Source organism: Ischnura elegans, chromosome 10 (genome assembly GCF_921293095.1).
Source record: "Ischnura elegans chromosome 10, ioIscEleg1.1, whole genome shotgun sequence".
Lineage (NCBI taxonomy): Eukaryota > Metazoa > Arthropoda > Insecta > Odonata > Coenagrionidae > Ischnura > Ischnura elegans.
Window position 1 is genome coordinate 47,240,432 of NC_060255.1, and position 14,728 is coordinate 47,255,159.

The following is a 14,728-nucleotide window of genomic DNA, read 5'->3' on the forward strand; positions in this document are numbered from 1 at the left end:
TAGTGTTGTTTTTAGAATGGTATGATTCAATTTTTGCAAACAATTTGACTGTCGGCCTTGATGTTGAGGCCGTAGGCTGAAGCCTAACTAGCCATAAGCGCCGACTCCATGGGGCCTGAGGGGGCTCGAGCCCCCTCAATAATTCTTTTGGGGGGGGCGGACCCCCCCCAATAATTCAAGAAATTAATTAAGTGATATTATCATGCAGTGGCACCGACTCCATGGAGCCTGAAGGGGCCCGAGCCCCCTCAAAAATTCGTTATGGGTGTGAGGAAATAATGTGTCAGGCTTGTAGATTTTCCCCGGAGTGTTCAGATATCAAGATTCGAGTTATCAGTGTTCTAATGTTGATCATATGACTCTTCAAAAATGCTTAAAAAACTTAAAACTCACTACTTATAAAATTTCCCAGGGCAAGATCCCCGGTTAGGGCCCCCCCAATATTTTTTGTAAGTCTGTAACTAGCCTATAGGAAAATCCAGCCCTGGGGGGGACCCTCGCCCTTCCCCACGCAGGGGCTCATTCAGCATCAAATTTGGGAGGGAGAGAGGGGTGTTCTCCCGTGTAAAATATTTTTAAGGAGTGTTTTGCTCTACGAAAAATACAACTTCTCTCATGTTTGAGACTTGTAACCATGCACGAAAGCACAAAATCTTTCTTAAACATGCATTTGCATATACATCCCCTTTACAAGGATACAAAAACTATTGAACTAATATTAAATTTTTTTGATAAAATTGGTGGGGGGGGGGGGTCATGACCCTAGTGATCCCCTATTAATCCACCAATACCACAAAGATTCTTTTACATGGTATTTAAAAACATGGTTTTCCTATGTGAGTAGCTATTAAATACCGTCCAGGACCATGAAAAACTAATCTACCCCTCTAGCTCAAAAGAATCTGACACGTGGTAAAATCAATTATGAAACAATAATTTAAAAAATGTGTGCAAACTCCATAAGATATAATTATTAAGCAGTAATTATGAAATGACTAAGCTATATAATCTCTGGTTAAGAATTTTCTAGGCATGGATAAGACAAACAGCTCTCCCATTTAAAATCATCAGTCATAAGACTCATAGCCCACCGCAGTATAACTTCAGACACTGACCTATTTCAAATAGTATAAGTTCTTTGCCAAAACTACACCCTCTTAAACCAGATGGTGAGCAAGGCGACTGAGGAATTTGGATTAAAAAAATGAAATTCTTGGCCAATTCCTCGTAGAATTATATAAATTCCACGGAATTTTTATAGGACTTCCCTGTCCCACAAAAATTCTGTGGAATTAAACTTTGCATTTTCACATCTGATCTTGCAGTTAATGTTAGGCAGAAAACTTGACACCATCCTTTAATAACACTTCTGACTAGCAGTAAAAACTACCAGCAGTTATCGTTAAAAGTAAACTGCAGATTCAAAATTATGTATGTCCAGAGGGAAGTTTCTTCAAATCAGTAGTAGCTGAAATATCATTATATTACATGGATGTAGGTCACAGTTTGTGAGAGCTCAAAATTGAGAAAATTTTTGGTGATATAAATACTGAGATGAAAAATTGATTATCAAGGGTATATACAGAATGAAAATGATATCAAAAGGATCCACTTGAAAAAAAATTCTCCTCAAAACAGCTCTGTGCAACATCATCAAGAAAGCTAAGTTTTAGTTAACCACACATCAGTGCCACTGACAATTTTTGACTCCAGAAAAATGAAGGTTGACTGAAAAATTACATTGATAATTAGATACACAAATTCTCACTTTGATTAATATCAAAAAATACTTCCAGCTAAAAGTAAGTTTGACTGAAGCACAATATCTTCCCCTGAACCCAATAACTTCACCACTAATGCTGGATCTCACACCCAAGCAATCTGAATACCATAATTTAATAAGAGTATTTTCACTGATGACAAAGAGTACATTTAGTGTATAGTTGCTTTAGAATGGAAAGTATCACCGTCACAAATTCATACGTGGGAGGCTGAACTCACGACGAATGTAAAACAGAATGTATGCTTTTGACTTGGCCACAACTTCATCTTCAGTAGGTTTCACTGTGCTGTCGTTGAAATGGAACCACTGCCCTGTAAACAAATAAGGATGGTTTTATTTCTAAAATGCATCATATACCCACATGCATACAATAATAGTTCATTTATGCCCTAAATTAATTTCCCATCTTGAACACTTATCCGGAGGAGGATGTACAAATAAAATAATTTGAAACAGGTAAACGCAACCCATAGCCTGCAAAGATAACTTGCATGCCCTATTCATATATTTATTTTAATATAAATACTTAATCTACACTGCTCATTGATTGTTAGGCGGCACGAAGTTTTCCAGGTCAGCTAGTTTTCAAATACACAAGTGTTGAGTGCATATTATTCTGGCTTGTGAGGGAAATCTTAGTATGAACGGTTGACCAAAAGTAAAAAACATTGGGCAATAATGATTCATTATTACAACGCATTTTGACTATATACAACCAGGTAAAATTGAACATACATACTATGCTGTAATTAGAAATGCCAATGCCATGAAACAAGTTCCTCATACTGATGACCACAGTCTACATGATGGCAAATATGCTGCTGTTATTTCTTCTTTTTACACTTCTATTTATCAATTTAAATACTAGGTGAAATTAACTATCAACTTTCATTTCTTTCAGATAACTTTTACAAATATTCATTCTTAACAATGATGATATTGGATGCACAAAATAGTAAGAAAACACATGTATTTCTTCAATAACAAATACGTGATAATCCAACATAAAACAAACTTCAGTCAGGGGGAAGATGCAGTATCCCTAAGCATCCCCAAAAAGGGCAAATAATGAAGAAAAGATTGGTTCCCATCAGTTCTTTCAATACAAATCCTACATAATTCTTCTAGCCGGTAAACTTAGATGGAAACGTAAAATGGCTAAGCTAAAAGTGGAACATTGGCAAACTGGATGAGTCTCACATTTGGGTATGAAATAGAATTATTTTTACACACAAATGGAATATTGGTAGAAAAAAGGAGAAAAATTTAACTTCATTGCAATAGATAGTAAATGTTGGAAATATATCAACAGTATGGAACCAGGTTATAAGAGGGAGATTTCTTCTAGCTCTTATGCAAAACATAATTTTCTAAGGAGAGGACATCCATTTCATATCAATATATTTCCAACTGGATATAACAAATACGGCTTACCGTCATTAATTGCAAAAGCTGTGTAGTGCCCAGAGCCAGCTCTGGAACAAGAAAGAAAAAGCACTAACATTAATCAAAGACAATACTTCCTAAAAATCAATTAATATGATCTAAATGGTAGAAGTGAGGCTTTTCAACTATTTGAACCATGGAAAAAATCAAATATCTTCTACAACTGCATCCTATGCACCAAAGTATAAATACATGCACTCCCAGTCAAAAAAGATTTTTTTACAAAAATATAGTGTGATGGTTTCTTAGGAGGATATGCCGATATTTGAGTTGATTGTTTGTTGATTATTTTTCAAGAAGTATTATGCCCTCACTTGGTTATAGCATTAAGTGTAAATAACCACCAAATGACTTCAGAAACAGTCAGTCAATCCATTAATTCTCCTTCCCTTCAACTAGACTCACTGCAAAAACATTATTAAAAAGCATGACTACCAATAGAATACGCATCTCATAAGGAGAGTGTCACAAAACTAGGTCTCAGATTTCTATCAAACTTTGTAGTGCTGCAGGTCATCAGGAGCTGTCCACAAATCACCCCATATGTAGTTATATAACCAATAGTTTAAAACAAAAAATGCAGTTAAACATTTACAGGCCTAATATATACCCTTGGAATCAGGTGAATCATTGACTGAATTCCAAAAATTAGGCTTGAATTGGAAGGATTTGAGTCCATATTGCAACGTAAAAGGAAACCAAATGCATGTGCAACGTAAAAATGTTTCATGTTGCAACACAAAAATAACATAATTGAAAGGAGGCATCCATGTGAAAAAAATGGAAAAACAGCAGACACTACCGCATTGCAGAGAAAGATTTCCAAGAAGAAAAACAAAATTTTGAGGGAAAATCATGGGAATAATGATGAATAGCAGGCTTCTGTAAATTGAAAAGCAAAAAGAAATTATGAAAAAAATTGTCGACTTTGAGAATCAATCCAGGGACATCTGGTCAAGGGTTGTACACCGTATCCACCAGTCCACATTTCATTCTTGGTTGAGACCTGATTCCAAGGGTATATTCTAGGCCTGTAAATGTTTAATAGCATTTTTTTAAACTATTGGTTATATAACCCCATATGGGGAGTGATTCCTGGACAGCTCCCACTGGACTACAACACTACAAAGTTCAATTGAAATCTGAGACCCAGTTTTTGACACTCTCCTTGTCAGCAACATAACAGATCTAATTAAATGATTAAGTTTAAAATATTTTTTCTTAAATTTTTAAAGAAAATGAATAATTTAATAACTACTTTTGATTCAATTTAATAAAAAGAGAATAAAAGTAAACAATACACTACCCTGATCCATGATGAACTATAACAGCAGCTAAATCATAGAGATTACTACCAACTCCTGAGCGCCTTGTTTCATGTAAATTTGTAATCATGTATTTTGACATATCTAACGACGTCACTGGGAATGATATATATGAATCGATTTTAGTCCTGAAAGAGTTATTCCACCTAAAACGTTTCAAATGGAGGCATAAAACCTGGAAGGAAAGGAGAGAAAATAATTTTTCACAGGAAAAATTACCCATAGAAAATTTTTAATCTTCATTCAAAAGATCACTTGCATCACTTACATTAGGTAATCTCCGGATCCAAAATCTTTTAGTAGACCGCTGCTTACTTTTACAGTTATTGCAATAATAAAGCTCTGACTCAGCAAGCTCTTCAACATCAATGAAACTACTCAAACAGTCTGAAAGAAAAAACAATCATGATGACTGTTTTGTCAATTACAAAAAGATATTTATAGACATATAATCTTTTAAAAGGTAAAGAGACATCCTCCAAAAGGGTTCAAGTTCAAAAGGCAAGATTTAACTTCAATGCACATACTAATTAAAAAGACCAAGGTATAAAATCAAATTTTCAACCAAAATGATACATTTAAAAATGCAAATACTAAACTCTTAAGTTCTTTGAATACTTGAACAACATATTTGAAATTTCAATTTCTTCCAGCAAAACAAGTTGAAATTTTACGGCTTTTAAAGAGATTAATTGATATGCGGTCATCAGCAATATCAGTTCAAGTGAACATGAAGGTATTTTTACATAGTAAAGGATCTGTCAGATGAAATTTCGATTTTCCACAGGAAAACATTCATTTGATGACTAATTTTTGTGCTCAATACCTTGATCTAGTCACAAGTTTTGGACACCTGCATTCATATACACAAGCATTGAAGAGGGGGGAAAGAAAGGTTTAGATCTGATAGATTTATGATTACATATGATAGGCAAAATCTTAGTAGGAAAACATTGAACATAGGAGGAAGGCACAGGGAGATAACTAGATACTGGGAACATGTAGAGACAGTTGCATAGATTTAGTGAAAAGTAGCCAGTCATTGTCTTCAACTAGCTCATGGTCTTAGAAAGGCATTCTCCCTGTGATTAACAATCCTAGTATCCTGAGGGATTTAACACCTGATCTATTGGAAAAGGAAATAAAACAGGCTAATGGGAGAGTGAAGATAAGATAGAAAAGAAGATACCAGATCCACCTTCTTGGCTTTCATGATGCCACATGTAAGTTAACTACCATTTCAATAATTTACTTAAATGGAGACTTACATACCTGACACATGGCACGGAGGGACAGCTTCTTCATTTTCCTTACTTTTTTTGCCGATTAAAAATTTATCAGGAATATCTAAAGATAGATCTAAAAAAGGATCATGTTTCTTGGATTCCATACTACAATTAAGGCAGCTAACCTGTAAAGAAAAATAATATACCTCAGCAACAATAAATATTTTAAATAATGAACAAGGGATTTATCATGGGAGATATGATAATAGCACAAAAAAATTAAAAACTAATTTGGAACTCCTTTTCAAAATAATATTGAAGGTACAGATCACACTCACAGTTGCCATGTATCAATTATAAATAAATACACTTCATTGCATTTCAGTCACAGCCATGAACAAATTGAAAATAAATCATTCATATTCAGCTGTAAAACTCATTGCTGGGGTTAAATCAAATAAGTGACAGCATTTCAGCATAATTAACATATGAGAAAAAGACAATATTAAGGATAATTTATTCTCAAAATAACATGTTCATCTTACCTCACTTTGGAGAGTTCCTCCAAAAACACTGGAAACAATTGAAGACCTTCCCTTGTACCCCAAAGAAATATACTGACTATCCCTAAGAGTTGAGCCTGGTAGAAGATGCAAAAGTTCCGTATGCAACCTATCCAGCATGTACCTAAGAAATTCATGAGCATCTTGTTGCTGATAACCTCTGGAAAAAAATTAAAATAGAATTCAGTAACATATTGCAATAAGTGTAACACAATGGTCATGAAATGTAAACTGAAATATGATTAAGTCCTAGAATTTATACATCCACCATCTTTACTTCAAAAGAGAATTTAACTCCCGGACATTTTCCTCGAACAGCAAGACAACCAAAGAGTAATGAGAATTGTAGTTTCAAATGAATATGGAAAAAACATGCAAGTATTATTTAATTTTAATCACCAAATTAATTAATATGTGCATTAAATGAAGAATATAATTCACTAGGTTAGCCCATTAGCCAAATACTCCTTTTCCTAGCTATTGTAATTCTCTTTTTCCTACCCTTAACGATCTCAAAACAGTAAGTTTTTCAATGAGAGGAGCAAAAGATGCAGAGAAAGCATAACAAAGAAAATATTATTGGGAATTAAATCATGATTGGATCATCAACACCTTTTGATTTTTCATTTGGGAATACCACTAAATTAGGATGGATGATTGAAACTTAACAGAAATTTTTTCTAAAATTAAGAGTGAGTAGGACCCTGACCATTTAATCAGCCTTTGCTCCCACCCAATTTTCCTGGACACCCCTAACATTCTCCTTGATAGATTTCCTATATCATAATCTGTTCAATTTATGCTTGCAGGTGAGCTTTCGTGAGAGCCTAGACACACTCGTAGGGCCTCGCTGATGGGGGAGGGGTGGTACTGAGAGAGAGAGTGGTGGAGTTAACTTAACCTAACCAAATGTACATAGCCGGCTCACTTTATCCCTGAAAATGAGTGAGTCACCGTGACAATATACCTACTCCATAGGAAGTTATTGAGGATAATCCTTCCACAGAAGCCCATTATGTTGTCAGCTAATATGTTGAATGAGGCACTGTTGATGAAAGGCATACTTTAAGACATACAAGGAGAAGGCGTGAGGTTTGGCAACACTTCTCCATGAGCACATTCTTGATATTAACTCGACAGAGGTCCGAGAGTGACTGACTGAGGCCATGCCTTCTGTTTGCTGATTGGAAACTGGAAATACCCAGGTTGAGAAACTTTCACTCCCCTAACCCCCACTTGCTTTAGCCACACCAGCTCACCCACAAAGATAAAATGAACATAGAATAATTACATCTCTGATACTACCCCAGTGCCAGTAATAGTTAGTAAGAATATAATCTGTATTTTCAATTAATGGGATATCATTTTATCAATACCAAATGTAGAAGTAATCAAAGCATTACAAAAACACAAATAAAGCAGACCAAATTAAAGGCTTACCTAAAACGAGGTACAACATTCCAAATTACAGTAAAGAGAGACTCTGGGGATATAGCTCCTTTGGTTCCCCCCTGATTAAGACTAATCATCACTTTCCTCAATTCTTCAGTCATGAGTGCATCATCCATTTCCTTATAGCTTCGAGAATGATAAACTCGTCGACCATTTCCTTTCACAGCATCCAACGAAGGTAGCTGCTTGAAGTACCCACAAAATTCTTGTATATTACTGAAAAAGAAAAGAAAATCTCGATAAAGAATCAATGTTGTGAAATAGGTTAATTTTATCCGCCTGTTAGTGATTAACAAAGCAAAGATACCATATACGAGAGTAGAAATGACAAAATTTAGTTGACCAAAATTGATTTTTATTTTTTCAAACAAAAATGATGTTGTGAACAAACAACAAATACTACACCCTACTACCATGTCACACTCATTTGTACTACACCTATCATACAAATTTGACTGGATAACTTGGGTATTTCATCAGCTTTACAATTATTTGTGCATTTTCATAAAACAGTGCTGGGGCCATGAGGACGAATAAAAGTAAACATTGGAAAGATGGTTTTATGAGTAATCTAAAGTAGAGAAAGAAGATAAATATTTTATTTACTAAGATATTAAACGATTCATGAATAAAATAATACAATTAATTAGGTTTTGAGTTGAATGATAATTTGTAACTATAAAAATTAACTCCATGCTAATGTACATACTAAAAATGGTAAAAAGATCAAAAGTATGTCTTCAAAAAAATATGCATGTAGTGAAGCATTTTAGAAGCGCTTTTATAATTAAAGTTGAATTTTCAAAGCAATTGTATTACTCAGTGTAACATTACATTAACTAATAATAAAGGTATAGGAAATTAGGGGCCACTTCAGTATTTCTTATAGTAATTTATAAGGGGAGGGAAGGGTTTAAATCAAGGTTAGCCAACCCAAACACATAGTTATTGCTCAAAGTCCAACAGATTATATAAGGAGCTCAAACAGCAGAAAATGAGCAACAGAATGAGCAATAAATAAATTAAAAAAATATACATATAAAATTGGCACAGATGTTCTCATATAATACTTGAATAGCCCTAAAATTTCTAGATGGAGGAAAAAAAACAAAGTAATTCTTTACCTTAGTGATTGCAGTACAGCATTCATAAAGCACGTATTTCCTAAATTTCTCAGACCAACTACTTTCCGTTCTCTCAACCTAGAATTCCCACTGTTTACCTTTAAATCCCTCTTTCTCTTACACAAAATATTTTCTGTGCCTCCACTGTCCAGAGAATGTGACCTGAAATATAAATTAAAGGCTAATTTTGTTAACATCCTCTGCACTAAATTAACCATTACTTGATGTACACAAACTTAAGCTAAGGAGCTTGAAACTATCTAAATATCAAAAGAATTCTCAATTTTTTTAGAAAACTAGCCAAGGGAATTGTCCATCAAGTACCACGTAAGCTCGGAAAAAATGTGGTAATTTATATCTACATGAAGACTTTTTTCAAGTACACATAATTGTTAGAATGGATTTTTCGTCTGACTCTCATTAGAATCTTACCAGTTTTTTTTCAAAGCGAAGTTAACATTCCAAGTTTATTACATTGCAATTTTATGGAATCAGCAAAAGAGCTAGAAATTGCTTATGACAAATCCTTATTGATTATAAAATTATTCTAACAAATTTATTCATTGTATCACATTAAAAACATTCATTATTGAAAAAAATGACTATACATGTATATGATGTACAATATCCTATTAGAACCCAATAAAGATAATAAAAATTTGAACACAAACCATTCGATACCTCCACTGCAAAAATGCTCAACAATCACCCACCAAATCAAATCCGCTCATCTAGCAGCCCAATAATACGAATCTGCTCAGCTGGCTCCCTCCAAGGTTGGAGATTAGGAGATGAGCGTTTACGCTCCGAACACTGCTTCGTATAGATGGGCTACTAGATAAGCGGATTTTATTCGGTGGGCAATTGTTGAGCATTCTTGCAGTGGAGGTATCACATTGACAACGCAAAAAAATTGAAAAGTACAAAGTACACAATGAGTTCTCCATCTCTTTACCTTTTCCTTGGACGAAGAGTCCTCCCATTTTCTGAGGCATCTTTAGATGAACAATCAGATTTCCAGGACTCACTATCTCCAATTGATGACTGTGCATCCTCATTTTCTATATTTTCATTGTTGTCTGATCGACACAAGCTATGTCGAACTTTACTCAGAAGACCATTTTCCGTGTCGTTTATCACAAACTCATCACAAGTGTAACTATTTGAGGAAAATTATGAAAAGAGAGGTAATTTTAGACAAAAGGCAATAACTTAGCATTACAACTTGATCTCTAAACTTACAATATACAAGAAATTGAACTAAAATATCTAGGATAATATCTGTCTCTCCCACAAGGTCACAACCATAAGGACAAAACAGTCTTGTAAGATGGAGTTTAATTCAAGCAGAAATCATAAGGCTGGACTCGAGTGTACAGGGCTGGCCCTAGCAGGCCCTCACTTACAATATTAAACTCTAAACCCCATCTACAAACTCGAGTATTTTGAACCCCTACCACTCTCTGGCTAAGTATGTGTCCCCCCCCAAATTCAGACTTCGTAATTACGCCGTTATGATACCTTTATTCAAAACTAATGTATATTTTAATTTTTTTTTCACCAAAGCGGGGCCCGGGGCGGTCGCCCCGCCCTAAGGCCGGCCCTGCGAGTGTAACATTGGAGGAAATAAATACTTTTGTTGTAAACAGGCAGAGTAAATATTAGATTCAATTGAAAAGACATAAGGTGTTCAAGAATCGCCATTACGGACATCAATGTGTTAGTTTATTTAGAAGAACTGGTGGATGACTAAAATCACTGTAGCATCTTGGGAGAAGAATGACACTACGTTCACATTCACAGGCCATACAATCGTGTTTACTGCCATCACAAACATCCTACACAAGTTTTATCACCCACCACTCCCAGTATCAAGCAATGGGCATTTCGATACATTTTAATTAATAGAAGTACAAATTATTGACTCTGCCACCTGTTACTGAATGTAACAATACCTCTCGTGAGCACTACTTATCTATTTTGAATACTAGGTAGAATGGATCTTGATTTTTTCCCCAGAGAGTATACAACTCTCATTTGTGAGGAGTGAATCAACAAATCTGGTTGAAAACATGACCAGCTTGACAAGGCATTAATCAAAAAAATATCAAAGTATGTACTACTTTTTTCATTTTTTTATTGAAGGAGTAACCTTCAAACTACCTAATGTTAAAAATTGATGAAAATAACTGATGGCCTTTCTTAGAATATTATTATTGAACACAAATATATATAATTATTGTTACATAATTGCAAATTTTCATTGCGTAAAAATGCCCCATCTATCTCTTTTAGCTTCCAATTACTTGATAATTATGCCAAATTGTTCATATATAGTATATATATATGTAGTTCAGATAAAACACTAATAACTGCCCTAAGTAATTTCATTCCACACTAATTAACATAAATGTGATTTTTCATTTTTCCTTAGAGGGTTAATTATGGGGCTTATGCTCAAAGGATCAAAATTTTCCATGGGTTAGTTTTGGAGCTTCAATTAAGCTATCATAAAAAGGATACTTCTTTCATATAAATAACCTTAAGTACATGACATAAGGACCTGACATGACATTGTAAAATCCACCTAATTTGATGTTAAAAGGCCCAGAAACATAAGTAGGAAGCAAAATGAAGGTCACACCTACCAGAAAACTGTTAGGCTTACACAGTCCATGCAAACATTATGCCCCTCGCTGATGTCTGAATGGGATTTAGCATGGCCATTCACATATCTACCACAATGAATTTCTCCGCAATGAAGGCATAACCAAGGGCTCAGTGTTGTCGAACAAACTGCAAATAAAAATGGCAAGGATATTTTTACTTCCACATAGGTACATAATCATAAATTCATTTCATTAGTAACAGTGAAAGGCAAGACTAGTAAACATGGGAAATGCTTAGAAGAATAGAAAGTTAATAGGCATGCATTACAAAAAGCAGCACAAGATGACCAAAATACATATGATGATGTTATATGAACCAAAATCCAGTTTAAAATACTTCACACTTGTGACTTAGTTTTCTATGGCCTAATGCCAAATACATTTGCATCAAACGAATATTTACATCATATCAAATGATAAAAATAAGAGATGTGACATAATGATGGGAAATTAAGTAACTTTTTCCTTCCCCTCGCTAGTTTTAATTTCAAAAAAGCTTGGACGTCTAGATCTAAAGATACATATCATAAAATTAAGGGGAGGTAGAATTACGGCGGTACCTCAATGACAGTTCTTTATAAACATTATGACTTTAACCTCTTACGAAGCAGATGTGGACGTAAAATAGCAAATTAAAAGATGGTCAGTGAATACTACTCCTTAAACACTGAGAAAACTTTCAATGGATGTCAATGTTTGCCTGGCAGAAAAAAAACTCATCTTATGTGAACATCAGATTTTTCTGTCCCGCTACCATAATGAGATAAATCAAGCTATACTTCTAAAGGGCATCAAAGCCAAAGAAGAGATAAAAAAAATAACCTATACCTACCTCATTCCTAACATCGAAACATAATTGTGGAAACTTTAACTCTTTAGTATTTAAAATACTTTTAGTTCCATCAAGAGGGTGAACGATTGGCAGCATATATATACGTATGAGCATTCGTAGAAAACATCAAGAAAAACAACAAAAGTAATTAACACAACTGCACTCATAACAAACATCATTTCGCCGAAAATACATGACTTAGTGGTTCTATACTACGTAAAGATTATCTAATACCCAAAAAGTTATGATTAGAATAAAAGCAGGACCACATTATTGCCAAAACAATAACCTCACAAAGCAAAAAAAAAAAACATTACCGACAACAAAAGCATCAATGAATAACTGCACCCTACATTACAAACGAATCAGCGACAATAAATTGAGAATGATCAGATCCTTTCAGAAAACTAGGCAAAATTTCAGGTTATCATGGTATATTTTCCAAAGAGATGGAAGAAATCTTCCGAGAAAGGCCTAATTATGACATTCGTCGGGTATTGATTTACAACTTGCAAGGGTTTCATGCAAATCAATAAAAATTAATGGGAATATGCTAATACTAAAACTACAACAATTTTTAAATAAACCATACCAGCACACTCCCAGTCCTTAGTCTCATCGATTTTTCCTTTCTGAGGCACACTATCTATTTTAACACTGTCCGTGAGGTGGGGGCACTCCATTACTAAAGCTGTCAGAAAAACCATAAAACAGAGCGGCTTCACAGCTTCCGGAGAGAGCTATTAACGAACATAGTCCGAGAATAATTAAAGCAAATATTTAATCTTGAGAAACTGAGAATGAAACTAAGGTTAACACTGAAATTCAATGGAATGTTGTCAAGGAACCCTTCGCCAATTTGTGGGCAACGGAATAAACCTACCACTCGCTAGTTGTCGCTTCAGTCAATAGCGTTTTCTGCATCTCTTTTTAGTTCGTCCTTGTGCTGTTGAAAATGCAAGTACTTCAGAAAGTGCAAATTATCAGTATATATGTTTTCATCTGCGACTTGTCTTAATAATTACGTGCTCCGTTGAATATTAAATCTGGAATGATAAATCTGTGAAAAATTCAATGAGAGCCTTATCGAAGATCAAGGTTTAATTGAAATTCAGCTTCGGCGTAGCTGCTTGGTATTGACCCTCCCGGAAACAGCTCTTGGATATTTTCTTGGCTTGCCACTCGAAGGTTAACATCAAATTTTCGTTGGCGTGGCCACGATGTCCGGTTATTATACCCAGATTTCCTTATTGTTTGGATGAGTCGAAGGAAACTGCTCTTGGATCGCGATAAGTCGAGGAGTGTTGATATTCCGCTGACGCTATTGATACTGACTGTACAAGAGTAACTGTAGGAGAGGCTGCGTTTTCTACAAGTCGTCTAGTAATATAATATCGCAGCCAAATTATGTTCTTTGACGCCACCAGTCACATTTCCTATCCACTTGCTAAGTTTTCCGTACACTCGTTCACGGACGCAGTATTCGGTTATGAAGTGTTGGACACCAACGATCCGTGATATCATTAAGATAATAAGTCATAATTCCGGGACGACACTTAATCAAGGTATAAAATATGCTAATGAAAGATTGAGGGGAAAGTGTTAAGTTCTTTTAAAAAGTTTTGTATCTGTTACGCGGAATGCACGACCAACCGAATTAATCGTTGTTGTTAATTGTATGAACGTTGAGTGCCCTAGCGCAAAGTGTACTCTGATTATTGTGTCAATGAATTCAAATTGAAAATCTAACTGCATTGGAATGCTAATTTCAAGCTAAATACTCGCACCCATTCCGTTGACCGTGGTGAAGTTATCACACTAACGAAGTAGAGCCAGCCGAAGCAATGCACAAGCGTATGCAAAAATATACTACCACTATCCCGTACCATACCTTAATTTACATTACTAATTTCAATTCCGAACCGCAAGATGAAACAGTAGAAGGTTAACGAACACCTTTCACTTTCCTTAAAAATTTCCAAAAATAGTAGAAAACTTATTCATGAGGCGATGCTAGAGAAATCCACATTAAAAGAGCGGACTACTGTCATCAATAAGTCCCCATGTTCACAGTAAAGATATTCCGGATTAATCAATTACCATATCATTCAATAATTAACATTTTACTACTAATTCTCATCAATGCTGCTTTTAAGGCAGTCCGATTGCTAACACAACAATAATCACCAATAAACACACAAGATGCTTCCACTTCTAACATACCATAGGTAATACCTCAGAATTCCATTGGTCCCCATCCCTGAGAATGCTTAAAAAAACCTGTAAATTCGATGTATCATCCTTTTAT

At 34.9% G+C, this 14,728-nt stretch overlaps 1 protein-coding gene across 4 annotated transcripts; it reads right to left on the bottom strand.

The window, feature by feature from the left end:
- Nucleotides 1–456: 456 nt before the first annotated feature.
- On the bottom strand, nt 457–14,002 carry LOC124167350 (ubiquitin carboxyl-terminal hydrolase 3-like). Of its 4 annotated transcripts, none has more exons than XM_046545351.1 (13): nt 13,446–14,002; nt 13,304–13,366; nt 13,013–13,111; nt 11,568–11,715; nt 9,875–10,078; nt 8,920–9,081; nt 7,784–8,011; nt 6,326–6,503; nt 5,827–5,965; nt 4,823–4,941; nt 4,536–4,729; nt 3,218–3,258; nt 457–2,094 (listed from the first exon to the last, which is right to left on the bottom strand). In XM_046545351.1, exons 3-13 carry the CDS (start codon nt 13,101–13,103, stop codon nt 1,970–1,972), a joined length of 1,629 nt encoding a protein of 542 aa, XP_046401307.1. In that variant the 5' UTR covers nt 13,104–13,111; nt 13,304–13,366; nt 13,446–14,002; the 3' UTR covers nt 457–1,969. The 4 variants fall into 4 exon arrangements, with proteins under 4 accessions (XP_046401307.1, XP_046401305.1, XP_046401306.1 ...); XM_046545349.1 differs by having other exon boundaries at nt 13,013–13,160; nt 13,446–14,001; XM_046545350.1 differs by having other exon boundaries at nt 13,304–14,002.
- Between the last annotated feature and the right edge of the window lie 726 nt (nt 14,003–14,728).

What these genes read in the sequence shown, in the direction of transcription:
- LOC124167350 (XM_046545349.1), bottom strand. Translation starts at nt 13,127, where the DNA reads ATGGTTTTTCTGACAGCTTTAGTAATGGAGTGCCCCCACCTCACGGAC. An exon ending in GTAAGCCTAACAGTTTTCTG is followed by an intron (nt 10,079 to 11,567) that starts GTAGGTGTGACC and finishes TTCCTCAAATAG; the next exon opens with TTACACTTGTGATGAGTTTG. An exon ending in GAGGAACTCTCCAAAGTGAG is followed by an intron (nt 5,966 to 6,325) that starts GTAAGATGAACA and finishes TTTTCTTTACAG; the next exon opens with GTTAGCTGCCTTAATTGTAG.